At 45.6% G+C, this 14,663-nt stretch overlaps 1 protein-coding gene across 2 annotated transcripts in view; it reads right to left on the bottom strand.

Annotated features, from left to right (window-relative positions):
• Positions 1–118: 118 nt before the first annotated feature.
• Positions 119–14,663, bottom strand: part of FZD3 (frizzled class receptor 3) — a 41,679-nt gene continuing 27,134 nt past the window's right edge. For both annotated transcript variants that reach the window (XM_008631044.2, XM_017730863.1), the window contains exons 4-6: positions 2,963–3,111; positions 1,903–2,136; positions 119–1,096 (exon numbers count right to left, since the gene is read on the bottom strand). In XM_008631044.2, the coding sequence (XP_008629266.1) occupies positions 883–1,096; positions 1,903–2,136; positions 2,963–3,111 (597 nt within the window). In that variant the 3' untranslated portion in view covers positions 119–882. The remainder of the gene's footprint in view (positions 1,097–1,902; positions 2,137–2,962; positions 3,112–14,663) is intronic.

Raw genomic sequence — 14,663 nt, forward strand, 5'->3', positions numbered from 1 at the left:
TGACAAATTCAGCTTTTCTGTTATAATTTTTTTTAAAATAGATCAGGAACAGGCAATCTCAGCTTTTTTTGTACATGACTCGAAAAAATAAATGGCTGAATATTATCTAGATAACTGGTTTTAAAACCCATCTCTTCCTACAGAAATTGTAAACGAGTAGAAAATTTAAATAGTCTTTTGTAAAAAAGCAAGGACAATACAAGTTATAAAAAAATCACTCTTCCCTGCCCCTCTCTTCTCCCCACCCTCCCGACAACTGAGCCTGGACAGCTCTGGGAAGAGCTGGTGATCCTCAGAAGAGTTTCCTTCTCCATAATGCTCATTCCTGTGGTGTTTCCCGTGTGACCAAACGCTGCCAGCTCGATCAGACGTCCCTCGGGCAGCGCTGGGTGCGTCCCCTCATCGGGTGCCTCGAGGGAGGTGCACGGAGGGATTCCTTCAACCATCAAGAGTTCCCTTAAGTCTCATCAGAACAACTCCCAGCACAACCCCGACACCGAGTTTTGGGGGGTGGCACCTCCTGACACGCGGAGCCCAAGGGAGGAGGGACAGAGGGAGGAGGGAGAGAGAAGGGGGAGATTGTTTTCCACGGAGAATAAGAAATTCAGTAGTTGCGTCTGCTGAGGACCAGTTATCAAATAAATAATTACCTACAGAGAGGTTCAGAGGAGACAACCAGCTTTTTACTCAGTAACTCAAGACAGCTGAACCCTCCAGCTCCGAGGCAAGTCCCACAGCGTGGCTGCCACACGGAGACGCCAACTCCGGCTTCCTGATGCCCAAAATTCAGCACCTGACGAGAGGATGAGGATAATACTGAGGTGTCACCTCGCTGAGGAAGGCACCGCGAGCCCTGCGAGCACTCCAAGCTCTCCCTCGCCGTCAGGCACTGGTGCCATCCTCCTCGATGACGCGGTTCATGCTGGTGCCGTGCGTGATGTGTGTCATTGGGTTGCTGCTGAGGTCCCTGATGCTGCTGTGCCGTGACTGCTCGTTCAGCCGGTGGGAGCTGCTGTGCCTGGAGTGATCAGTCAGTCGCGACATGCTGCCGTGAGGTAGTCGTTCCTCCACGCCTCTGTAGCTGCAGGGAGTGTACCTAATTTAGGGAAACACAGGGCAATTATTGCCGGCGTTACCGCCGCGCTGCTAAAGAATGTAAATAGATGCCGGCGCTCTTGTGAGGAGCGGCATTCCCTGCTCAGCTCGGTACACACTCGGTAGAGCCCCAGGCAAAGCCTTTCAGCTCCTCGCACAATGGGTCCCGCTCGGTTCTCACTCCAGCGCTACGCCTGGAATTGGTAATCAGCGGAGTGAAACCCCTGGTGATAAATTACGCTGTAAACCTTAGCTCCACCTCGAGTCAGAGCGGGAGCCGGTGCCCCTGTTTACTTCGGCAGGGCCAGGAGTATTTACGGACACAGAATCAACTGACACTCGGACAAAAGCAGCCACCAAAGCGCCGAGCTGACACTGGGGCAGGTCTGTTTTCCCACACGGTGTATGTAACACGGATCGCTGCCGTGCAGGAAAACCAGCGCAGAACACAGGCCTGCTGTGCAATTAACTCACAAAAAGCAGCTCAAACTCTGCAAACATCACGGTATTTTTTCTCTTTCCAGTCCAGACACTAACAGGGAAAGGAGATGCCCTAGAACATCCAGCTTGAGCATAATTACGGCCACACATCCAGCTGGAAGGGGCCTGTCCCATCTCCTATACAAGATTTGCCTGGAGAGTTTGTGGACTCCCTACATCTGGAATTGTTTGAGGCCAGGTTGGATGGGGCTTGGAGCAACCTGGGATAGTGGAGGGTGTCCCAGGGAGGTGGAATGTGATGATCTTTAAGGTCCCTTCCCACCCAAACCATCCGTGATTCCACGATTTTTTGGAGGACGCTCGTACCGTCCGTCCCGCGAGCGGTGCAGGCTGCCGTGGTAGCTGCTCACTTTGCTGTGGACACTGCCGGCCTTGCTCCTCTGGTCATCCATCATGGCCAGCTGGGTGGACGAGGCGTGGGTGGAGGTGCCCTGGGTGGAAGTGCCCCTGGACTTTCGGATGATGGGGGTGTTGGGGTCCCTCAGGAGGGACTGAGCGAAGTCCGGCTCCTGCAGCACTTGGCGGCTCTCGTTGACAACTCTGAGCAAGAGAAGCGGTCGGAGCAATTAACGTTAATTACTGCGGTAGAAAAGTGATCACAGCACTGTGACTGTTCTACAAACAGAACAAGCAGCATGGCTTGGCAAGTAAGACCATTATTTACATTAGAATGTCCCTATTTGCCTGATTTTGAAGCATCTCTTGGCTATTTTAGCCCGAGTTGAACCCTTGAAGGATGGACCAAAAGTCATGGAGGAGTCACCGAAAGGCTTCTGTCGTTGTGGATCTGTTTTAAAACACCTTAAGACAGTATTTATTATGAAAGTATCCACCCATGGCTACCACAAAATCACACAAATGGTCTTTAAATTGATTCCAACCTTAATCTAAATTAATTCCAACCTTAGAGAAGCTCCAAGAAATTCTTACTGTCACTTTATCAAACTGCTCTGCAGCACTAATGCATAAGGAAGATTAAAAGCAGAGACAAAGGCTTTCAACTGCAGCCACGGTGAGAAGAACCTGCATTTCATCTCAATTCAAAGGTCTGGTTCAGTTGGCTAGATGCACATTTATAAATAAAAATTTTTAATTCCACCTCTCAGTAAGAGGCAGCGTAGTTGCAGTGTTCACTTGACAATTATTGTTAAAAATATTTTGAAGACAGACAAATGTAGATTTGATTCTAGGACCAAAGAATAATTAGGGAGAAATGAGCAATTTTTGAGCTGTTGCCTGCCTTGTCCTTCCTTGCTCCATTCTGGTGACTTTTCCATCCATTCCTGCCTTTCCCTCCATGAAAAACCAACCCAAACACCCTTCCAGGACTGCAAGGGAAGTTTATCCGTAACATATCCGTACGCACTCTTTTTTCCTGCGCCCGTGGAAGAAGCTGGCCCACTCAAAGCAGGTCTTCTTGCTTCCAACCCAGAACACCGAGGGGATCCCAACGACCAAGGCCATGAGATACTTCATGAGGAACAGAATCAGATCTGGACGGCTCATCTGAGTGACCTGGGGAGAGAGAAAAAGAGAAAAGGAAGATTCATCGTAGCTCACCACTCATTTATGGACACATTTAAGTCATCCCTCCCTGCCTCGAGCCAAAGCAAACATCGTCAGGATTCCTTTGTTCCCTGGCTCCACGGAGCATGACCGAGAGCGCTGCACAGCCCAGTGCTGGCTCGGACAAAAGGCTCAACCGCTGTGAGGTCCCGGCCTTTATTTGTACTTCTGCTCTTTTCTCCGTGCCCTGAATAATTGTGCAATATTTTCTAGTCTGCAAATCATGAAGAGTCGTTTCTTTGATGGCATTAACCTAGATAGGACCAGGTGCTGTGGCTGCTCCTGGGAAAAATGCCAGTGAAACGCTTCATGGATGGTCAACACTGATCCTGTATTCCTTGGAGGGTTTCCCTGTCTCCCTCCCTCTGGAATTCAAGGCACTGGCCAGGTACAACTGCCGGGTTCTTGTCAACCCAGCAAAACTCTCTCTCTTCAGGGAGATCAGCTGAACTTGAAAATGCTCACAAGGTCTATCTTCCCGAACATTTTTATACACAAAGGGTTTGTTTGGAAAAGAAGACACAAGGATGTTCTTTTCAGGAAGGTCTGTAGGGTAGCTGCAAAACGAACAGACATCCAGGGGCTTTCTGGAATCGATAACCTGGCTCAAAACCTGACCCTTCAAGGACAGAGACCTTCCAGAGCAAGCCTGAAAGATGCCACCAAGCTGTGGAGGGAAGGAACAAACTCATGGTGGTGTGAATTCCTCTGTAAGCATTTGGGTGACGCTGGCATTTGCACTATGACCGTGGAATTCCAACAGTTCCAGCAACTGAGAGAACTGGGAGTGTTCAGTCCAGAAAAGAGAAGGTTTGGGGTGACCTAACTGTGGCCTTCCAGGACCTGAGGGGAGCCCACAAGAAAGATGGAGAGAGGCCATTTACAAGGGCCTGGAATGACGGGACACAGGGAATGGGTCCCCGCTGTCAGAGGGCAAGGATAGATGGGATACTGGGAAGGAATTCCTGGATGTGAGGGTGGGGAGGGGCTGGGATGGAATTCCCAGAGAAGCTGTGGCTGCCCCTGGATCCCTGGGAGTGTCCAAGGCCAGGCTGGATGAGGCTTGGAGCAGCCTGGTCTAGTGGAAGGTGTTGGGGTTGGAACTGGATGATCTTTAAAGTCCCTTCCCAAACCATTCTGTGATTCTGTGATCTCAAACACCCACTGGCCATTAAATTACCTGGCCTACAGCAAGAGGTTCCCTGCTTTTCGTCACAGCTGAGGGAGATCTCCAAACCCCTTGAAATTTTCTGACACCTTGAAAATTCTTATTACCCATGGGGACGAGGACTGTGAACAAGAGGGAACACGGATGACAAGCAGCAGATTTATCCCGATCCCAACAGAAATAAAGCTGGTGCACAACGGGATAAGAAAGACCCGCAGATGGCTCAAGGATCGGCGTGGCAGGAAGGTCTGGGGCTGCTTAATCGTGGGGAGATGCCCATGAAATCTTCCCAACAGGGAGTCACCTGCAGCAGCGGCTTTGGGACAGGTGGTGACACAGCTGGAAAAACCACCACGCCTAAGGAAGTGACTGACCAGCCCGCCTAGAGCACGAGGAAACGTCCAGGGAGCCGTTTGAGACAGGGCCTGGCGCTCCCTGAGGTGAGGGTGAGACTGGAATCTTCTGGGAATTCACAGGGATGTGGAGCAGGGCCGGCAGGAGGACAGGGAACAACCAGCCCTCCTTGCAAGAAGCTCCTCTGGCCTAGAGGGACTCGAAGGTGTGAGAAAAAGAACAAACACTGAAATGTGGGGAAAAAACCACTTGGAGGTGTTTGATCTGTGCAACAGAACAGAAATATGGCTGCAGCAGCCATGAAGGAAATTCCATCCGTAGGAAAATGGGATTTTGGAGTAGCTTCAGACATGAGTTGTGGGGATGGGCATGTTCTGAGTGTCACCAGTCTGCGACCTCAGAGGTTGACAGTGACAGTCAGAGACCCCCTCTGCTCCTACGAGCCTGTAATAATGTAGAAACACAGATACAACCTCCTGAAGCAACACCAAGAACCAGTTTTTCCCCCCAGATTGAAAATTCAAAGTCAAAACATGCCCTGTGTCAGGAGGATTCACCAGAAATAGGTTCCCACCCCGTGATACTCCAGCCATATTCCAGTTACTGCTGAGGGGCAGCACAGCTTCCACTGGAGCAGCACAAACCCAGCAATCCCTGGTTTAATACTTTGTGTTATTGCACATCTTTTAGTGCTGTCACCGTTGGAGATGGAAAATGAAAGTGCAGAAGTGTAATGAGCACAATCAGGAGAACATAATTATGTTCCTTAAGAGTTCCCCATCCATGAAACGCTGAAGGGTCTTGGACACCACTGTGGACCTTCCCACACCATTTAACAGAACAGGTCTGAGGTGGTTTTGTAGCCAACCTGGGAGATTTCCACCCAGGAATCAAAAATAGGAACAATTACCCAATAAAAAATTACCCAACAAAACGAAGCTCTCAAAAATCCACCTTAATTATTTCATCATGAGCTCGTTTGGCATTAAGTGGAGTAAGTGGTGAAATTCATCATTTCTTAATGAAGCTGACGTTCAGGTGCATTTTTATGTATTTAATTATTTATATTTACATTTAATGTCTGTCCACGGGGCCAAGTCTCCCCTGGCAGAACTTCTGGCCTGAAGGGAATTTAATTTTGAATTTTTCATCAAGAAAAAACCACCAGTTCTAGTGCTACAGCTCTCAGTTGCTCACTTCCACCATGATATTACAGTAAATCACTCAACAGCAAAACTTCTGGCTCAACACATACATGCTGAGTGCTATAAATAATTCCAGGCCAAAAAATTGAAATAAATACATTCAACAAATCTTTCAGGTGAAAGGAAGCACGTCCTGGTCTTCGACAAAGCCAGTTATTCAACATCATTAGACACTTTTCTCCAAATTAAGCCTCTTTGCACCGAGCAGCCAATTCAGGGAGCAACACCCATTAAACTCACATGAATACTGAGTGACTGCACCTGCTTGAAACAATATTCATCTGCAGATACGAGATATTTATAATAATTAACAACATTTACAATAATTAACAGCACGAAAATAAAACTGGAAATGACTTTTCAAGGTTTACTGAACTAAAAACCAGGTGTTTGAACCCAAAGGTTCCTGCCCCTTCTCCAGAGCACTGGGGCACCTCCAACCCCAAAACACTGGGACAGAGACCAGGTTGGACAGTTTTAAAAACAGCAAAATAAGGCAAAAACTCACTCATGTTCACCATTAAAAGTTAGACTTTTTTACTGCCCAGCTGTTTAGGAAGAGTCGCAAACACAAACCAGTGAAGTAGTGCAGACTTGGACGGGGTTGGATTTATCCACAACACATGAAATCCTGAATTCAATGGGAATATCCAAACTCCACACATCAACTCAACCAAAATGCAAAATATTTTCCAAAAGCACCTGTGAACACGATCTGCTCTGGGTCCTTATTTATGGTAACCCCTCTCCCCAACAGGGAATGTAATGTTCAATGGTTCCAGCAGCACTTTTGCTATTTTAACCCCATTTTTATACCCCCTCAGCTTTTAAAGCTCAGCCTTCCCATCCCTGTTTGTGTCTCCTGGGAAAATCCAGGTACCCAGGACTGCTGAGGGAAGCGTGGAGCAGCTGAAACAACGATGGCAGCAATTCCATCACCTGCTCTCCCTTCTCCCAATAAATTCATTGTGCACAATCCAATCTTTTCCAGAAGGATCCAATTTCAACAGCAGACCTCAGTAATTTTCTGGGGGAGTACTCAGACAAAACTCTGCTGCTGTGACATTGACCACACTATAAATAATCAGCTTCTTAATGTCTTCAAGTTGTTGCAGTTGAAGGACTAAAAGAGGAGACACAAAAGCTTCATGAAATCCCAGATTCCTGTGGGAACCACTTTTGAGAATGACAGTGAAAATTGGACAGGATCCCTGGTTTCAATTTATCTTCTTGGAGAGAGGAGACGATGCTTAATAAGGGAGGGAATAATCAATAAATGAGACACTCTGAGATGTCCGAGTTTATGGAACAAAGTCACTTGATGCACTTTCCATCTGTGCTTTTAAAAATTCAGGTTATAAGGAAATACCTTTGGGTTTAAATGAAAATTTCTTTGAGCACTACCTGGCTCTGTTTCCCTCTGGGATACCTGAATAAACTACTGCAGTTTATTGAAGAAACCTCTCTGAAAGCTGAGCTACTGCAAGGAGGAAAAGGGACTGAAATGCAGTTCAGGAGGATTAAAAATGTATTTTCATCTCTCACTTTTCTACAAAACCCTTTGGAGCTGCTGACTCGTGCTGAGCTCCACACAATGCCATGTAACAGATACTGTAATAACAAGGAGCAGAAATCGTAGAATTTACAGCACTCACAGAATGGTTTGGGTTGGAAGGGCCCTTAAAGCTCATCTCATTCCAATCCCCTGCCATGGGAGGGAAAAATCACTGATTTTCCTCTTCTTTTCTAGAAACACAATGCAGGCAAAGCACTGCTGGCAGTTTTCATGTCGGAATTCACTCAGGAGAAACGACCCCAATACAAAAAGCACCTTCTCAGCAGCACAGGCAGCCTAAGGTATCCCTGGAATGAGATGATCCTTCAGGTCCCTTCCAACCCAAACCATTTTATTAAGAAATTCAGTCTGTTCTTGCTTGTGCCGATAAATATGTGGTACTGAAGCTGCAATTAGCAAGGTGTGCTGAAGGCATTCATGCATTTTTGGGCTGCAGCACTTTATTGAAGTACTACAATTAATTTTTATTAGGGAAAATGCCACATATCCCTCTGTTATGCTGTAGAAATGTGGGATTTCCTCATCCCCCCTCCAATGATTTACTCACCAATGGAGGTTTAGATATCCTGCTTTCAGAGGAGGGGTCTGAGGGGGGACTTGACCCTAAAACACCCTCCAGCAACCTCAGCAGCCCAGTTTGGGAGTGCAGCATTAACCACAGATCCCACCCAACAGCAATTCCCCTGCAATCAGCCCTGCAGGAGCACTGACTTCGCCTTTCAGTTCTGTTCAGCGAGAACTCCGAGTTGTGAGACACCAATAAAATTCCCAACGTGCATCTAAAAATAGAGGCTGAGCAGCGTTTCAGCTATGAAATAACAATTATCACATTTTTTTATCAGAGATGGAGACGCGGCAATGCCATCAAAAGGGTGATCCCTCAGTATCAGAGAGTGAATTCCACTGCTGATGCAGCCAGTGAGGGAAAAAACCCCTCCTAAATCCAATTCTAGAGTCTACATTCCTGTTACCAGCTGAAACAATAACTGGGAACAGCTACTAAGGAATTGAATTCTGTCATTTCTTCTGTTTCCCACTTGGCACCATGGCCAGACCCTTCTTAAATCTGTGAACCTCAACATTCTCCTCATAATCCTGGACCAAAGGCTTTCAAAATTCCCCCTTCACACTGGAGAGCTCAAATCCGGAGACAGATCTCCTCTGGGCCTTAAAAACGAGGACAATGTCCTTCCTTCTAGATAAAAACCTGCTTGTTCTGAACACCAGGAGCTGCTTTTCCATGAGGCCAGAGTGTCAGGGACACAAGGGAGTGGAAGGCCCTGGGGCCGTGTCCTCAGACAGGAGAACCTTCCCAGAGGGAAGAGAATTCTGGTGGTGATTCTCCGTTTTCCTTCAGACCTGATGGCTTTCCTGGGGATGTAAGAGGGGTTTGTGCACTCCAGGAACACAAGACCTTGGCAATTTCATGGAGTCTCTGAATGGTTTGGGTTGAAAAGGACCTGAAAGCCCATCCAGTTCCAACCCTGACACCTCCCACGATCCCAGGTTGCTCCAGCCTGGCCTTGGACACTTCCAGGGATGGGGCAGCCACAGCTTCTCTGGGAATTGCAGCCCAGCCCTTCTCCACCCTCACAGGGAAGGATTTCCCTGTGGATCCAGGCTCTCAGAGGCACCGAGCTGACAAGGAAAAGAGGCAAGGAGATGCAGGATTTGGGCTGTGGGCTCCGCGCCGCACTCGGAGCTGCTCAGACACATCCCACGAGCACGGAGGCCTCACCCAGCAAGTTCTGTCAGATACAAAGATCACGGCTGTAACAGAGGCATTTCTGCAGCCCATTTTCCCCCTCCCATCTGCTGGGCTGCTGCAGAGCATCCAACAGAAAAGTTTTTCCCTCAGTGAATCCAAGAATCCTCAGCGAACGCACTGGTTCGGAGGCATCGCTTCCCTCCCGCAACACGCGGCGGGCAGGTGTTCAGAAAGGAGGTTAAAAACATCAATTTCCACATTTCTCCAGGGAAAACCAACGCTGCTCTGTAGGCACACTGCTCATTTAAATGCTTATATAACTAATTCCTGAATATTTTCCCCTCCTGCCCCCAAATGATCAATCACAGCTGCTTTTTCCTGACACAGACCAGTGGCCTCTTCCCACTAAAACGTGTGAAACCACAAATTAATGAGCTCGCCGTGTGTGGGGGGGAAAAGCCCAAACACAACACCTGTCCCCCTCCTCTGGGGCAAGAACGCTGATCATTTGATATTTCCCTGAGGATAAAAAGCAATGAAATTCAAATTAACCCATCCTTTTGTTGAAAACAGGGAAAGTGGGAGGAAAGACCAAAGGGAATCTGATCTAACAGCCTCGCTGCCATAAGCATTTCCATCACTGTCGTTGCTCTGAGACTCAGGATTACACTCACAATTTGTTTTCCAGTCAAATGTAGTAGGATTTGTCACTGTAAAGTAAGTTATTATTAAAATATTGCTTGTTTGGCTTTTATCAAACCATGACACCATTCTGGCTACTCTGCAAGACTTGGGGCAGTAACAAAGCTAAAAATAAATAAAGAAGACACTGCAATAAAAGCTTATAAAATCACCATCTTCACGGGGAACAGCTGTTCTGGGGAAAACTTACCCACCTCAGAAGTTAAGTGATAGCCCAGATCCACCTCACCACACCAAACTCATCTAAAATACACCTTTCCCCCAAGAATTTTAACTGTGCAAGTGCCAAAAAAAATACATCCCTAAACAAAGTGCCTCTACAGAACAATTCAAAGGCAATAAATTCTGGTTTAGAAGAATTTCTCTTGAGTTCCTCCAGTCTATTAAGGGAAAGGAATTTATGGGGGTGAAATTAATTCAGGGAAAACCTGCACTGGTTTCACCAGGGGTTATCCCAGGTCCATGCTCAGGGGACCACACTGGAATCTAAAAATCCACTGGGAAAGCAGCCTGGACAACCAACACGGCAGAGTGGCCTCTCACAAGGCAAATCTGATTTCTGTCCACCCTGCTGCTAGAAAAATACTTGGATTAAAATCTTTGCAGCCTCAAGACCTGTTTGGCAGCAGATATTCTTCCCTGAATCGATTTAGTTCTTCCAGGACAGAATTTAGGGAGCTCGTTGTGAGTGTATCCCCAAAAAGGAACTCCCACTCCTCGGATGAAGACGCTTCGCAATAAAAAACTGTGAAATCCCTGGAGATAAAGCCCTGAGAAAATCATCAGTGTGGTTTGGTAAAGATGCAAATAATGGCCAAGCCACTGCTCAAAGCAAAGTGCAGAATTTAGGAGTGAAACAAAAGGTGTTTTAGCCAACATAATATTTATAATATAGTTTTTATTCTCCACAGACAGAAATTCTGTGTGCATTAGGTTACAGCCCTTCGTTTTCAAGTCATAGTGTGAGTGGAGTAATAATAATAATAATAATAATAATAATAATTTGATTTTTGAAAAAATCAGTTCAACTGACTCTTTGAAAAATAATTTGGTGTCAGGGTTATTCCATCAACTGAGAAATTTTCACAGTGTAATACTACTCTGATATATATTCAAATATAATAACAAGAGCTATTAATGACTTAAAACTCCTCTCAGTTCCCTCTGAAGAACTGCTTCAGGAGGAGAGATTGAAGTATTTTCCTACATTAAAGTTGGGTTGTTAAACCTAGAAAATAATGCAAAACAAGACAATTCCCAAAATTCAAACACAAGGGGGAATATAAGGTGGCCAAAGCATGACCCTGATTTGGACACAGCTCATCAGTTTTGATATTTCTTATCAGTTTGGATATTTCTTATCAGCATTTGATACTTATCAGTTTTGTTTCATACTGGTGAAAATGACAAATAGACCCCGGTCGCGTTCATTTTGGAGCACAACAGATATTCTAAAAGAATTCAGACTATACATAATGACTTCAGAAGCACTATTAAAAAAGGCAAAAATAAATAAACGAACCAAGGTAAAAATAGATTTCCAAATGCAAGCCCCAAGCAATTTCCTGTCGTTTATTAAAACAAAAAGATAAATGTGGTTTTTTGGGTGATGGATTTCCTCTCACAGGTGCTGCAACGTTCGGTTCTGAGGGTAAAGAGCAACTTCCCTCAGCTTTTGCTGCTGCTTTAATCACAATTAAAGAGTCGGTGGGAAAAGATCTTCCTTAATAATTGGAATTATTATTGTTGCTCTTTAAATGTATTATTTTTCCTAAGCATCCAAACCAGGAGAAATTAACTCTATCATTGCCAGGAAATGCTGCAACACTGTGATCAATAATGTTCTGAGCTAAGTTATATTTGTTTTTGAAGGAAACCCAGCTCCTAATTCCGATTTTCTCCATCTCTCCTGATTGATATGGAAAACCTGGGTTTATTTCCACCTTTGTTTTGGTTTTTTTTTCTTTAGGATGGAATAATTACATCCAACAAGAAGCAACTCCTTCAGGGCAGATTTAAGCAAATCCATTACCTCTCCTAAGAGGAATTCTAAACAATAACTGATGGAAACAGAAAGGAGGAGGAGAAATCCGGATTTACAGACATCCCTAAATATATTTATTCCCTTCCTGCTGGTGCCACACGAGCAGTGCCATTTCCTGACAAAGCCTCTTTTCTCCAGCCAGCCCCGAGCACTCCCCGCACAGTTCTGCAGCCCCACAGATGGCAAAACAGCTGAGACACGCTGGGTTAAAAACCACAGGGGCAACACCCCTGAGGAGTGGAGAAAATGGGGGGGGGAGAAGGGAAAAATGGAGAAAAAATGGAATTTTCTCCACAAAAACGGAGAAATTCCACCCCGACTTGAATCTTGGAAATGTTGCCCCTGCCTCTGTTGCAAGGGCAGCTTCTAAAAAAAGCAGCAAAACAAAGCAATTTAGAGATGTTCCAGGCTCCAGAAGAGCCTGGAATGAAGAGATTTTTGGCACACAGCGTTAATTTTGGGACATAGTCACAGAATGATTTGGGTTGGAAAGGACTTAAAGCTCATCCCATTCTATCCCCTGCCATGGGCAGGGACACCTCCCACCATCCCAGGTTGCTCCAAGCCATGGGCAGGGATGCCACATCTAAAAGGATCTTGAAAATTTATAGTAAAATAAAAAAATTAACCATGATTAGCTCCAAAAAGTTCATTTGTGAAAATGGGAGACGAGAAAAGTGCTGAATTCTTGAGCCAAAATCCCCAGCAGGTGACAGGATTTGAATCCTATTAGGATTTTAATCGTAATTTTAAAACACATTTGTCCAATGTTGTCAGGTAATGCATTAAAATAATCTCTATAGTGTTAAAATTTCAGTATTAACAGGAAAAAATTGGCAAGTGTGTGCTTTTATTCCCTTTGTGCCACACCAGCCAGGGATGGGAGTGAGTGGGTGAAACTCCAGTAAAATCCCATTTAACTTCATCCCACAGCAAGGCTGGGGGCTCCACTTGGAAAGAAACAGTGGAGAGGAAAAAAAAAAATGGGGGAAAAAATGGGAAAAAAATGGGATTGTCTGTTTTTGCTGCTGATAAAGATGATATTCACCATTACATCATCTTCCAGCTCAGAATAATTAAGTTCTCAAATCATCAAGGCAGTTTGAATGTTTTTAAAGTGAAGATCAGAAGGAAAACAGAAAAGATTCAGAGATAAGCACAGGAACTGCTTCAAAGAACTCGGTGAAAATTACTTTTGGAAGAGTTGTGCTGCAAAAAAACTCCTCTCTATCAGCAGCAAAGCAGAATGAGCTCTCCATGGGATTCCCAAATTCCAGGAAAAGCCATCTAGGTGCTTTTTTATGTCAATTCTCAAAAAATGAGCAAAAAACCTCTTCCCTCATTTTCTTTCTGGAATGATTATAAAGATTCAACCAAGGCTGGATGAACATTCAGGATGTAGAAAATGAATTTAAAAGGTGTTGAGGCTTATTCTGATTTTTGAAGGGGACTGACTGCAAAAACACCCCCCCCAATTTTCCCCAAAAATTGTCCCCAGAATGTTGCAGCAAAAATCCTAAAATAAAAACACCCAGGAAGAGCAAATGTGACCTCTTGAAAGAGACCATGGATTAAGTCAGGCACAATTCATGCCCCACCCATGGAAGTGTTTCCCAGGCCAGGCAGGGATGGGATGGGATGGGATGGGATTTAAGCTCCCTTCCCTAAAAACCATGGAAAAGAGAAAACAGGAGCAGCACCTTTGCTCTGAGCAAGGCAGCATGGAGGCCTTTAAATCCCTGTGTGGGGAAAAGCTGAATATCAGATCACAAACAAAGATAATTAATTCCTACTGCTCCGTTCCTCTTCTCAAGGACTCCCACTGCAGCACCAAATGTCTTTGAAATGGTTTATTTTCCTTTTTTATCCTCTCTAGTATCTAAATTTGAAGCCTCTCCCAGAAGCCCAGTGCTGCGTCTGGCCCTGAAGCCTCTGTGGAAATTGTGGAGTCTGTTTAGGTTTGGATTTGAGATAAATTAATCTTAAAACTTGCTTTGCTCTGCAGGAAATCAGATTTTTCTTGATTTTTGAACTCCTGCTTTTCATAAGAGAAATGTGCATTACAACCAGCTTTGGGGCAGACTTTACTGAGTGTCTATTTCACTTCTTAGCCAAACTCATCCCAGTTTTGAGACCTATTTTCCCAGACTGGGGCAGGTCACTGTGGCCCAGTTTTGATTCTCCTTGTAATTCCAAGAGGAATAAAACTCCGACACTCTCCTTGTAAGGAATAAACCACCGTGCAGGACAAGGATGTGGAACAGCAGCTAAATAAACTTTAAAGGGTTTTTCTCCCCTTTCCCCCTGCTTTTCCTTTTACTTCTGAGGTCGGATGGAAAGGGAATCACAGCTTTTATGGCAACAGGAACTCAAAACCTGACTGGACACAGACCTGGGCTGACCCTGCTTGAGCAGGGGTTGGAGTAAATGTGTCCGCAGGTCACAAAATCATGGAATATCCAGAGCTGGACCCATCAAGAACATGGAGTCCAAGCCCTGCCCTGCACAGACACGCCAACAATCCCACCCTGTGCATCCCTGGGAGCGCTGTCCAAATGCTCCTGGAGCTCTGGCAGCTTTGGGAATGTCACCATTCTCTGGGGAGCTGCTCCAGTGCCCCAAAACCCTTTGTGGGAAGAACCTTTCCCTAAAATCCAACCTGACCCTCCCCTTCAACCTGAGCCATTCTGTGCTTCTGCAGAGTGACTGCCCAAAACTTTATCCCAGTGCACCTGCACTTGATC

This window comes from Corvus brachyrhynchos, unplaced genomic scaffold (assembly GCF_000691975.1).
Source record: "Corvus brachyrhynchos isolate BGI_N302 unplaced genomic scaffold, ASM69197v1 scaffold203, whole genome shotgun sequence".
Classification (NCBI taxonomy): Eukaryota; Metazoa; Chordata; class Aves; order Passeriformes; family Corvidae; genus Corvus; species Corvus brachyrhynchos.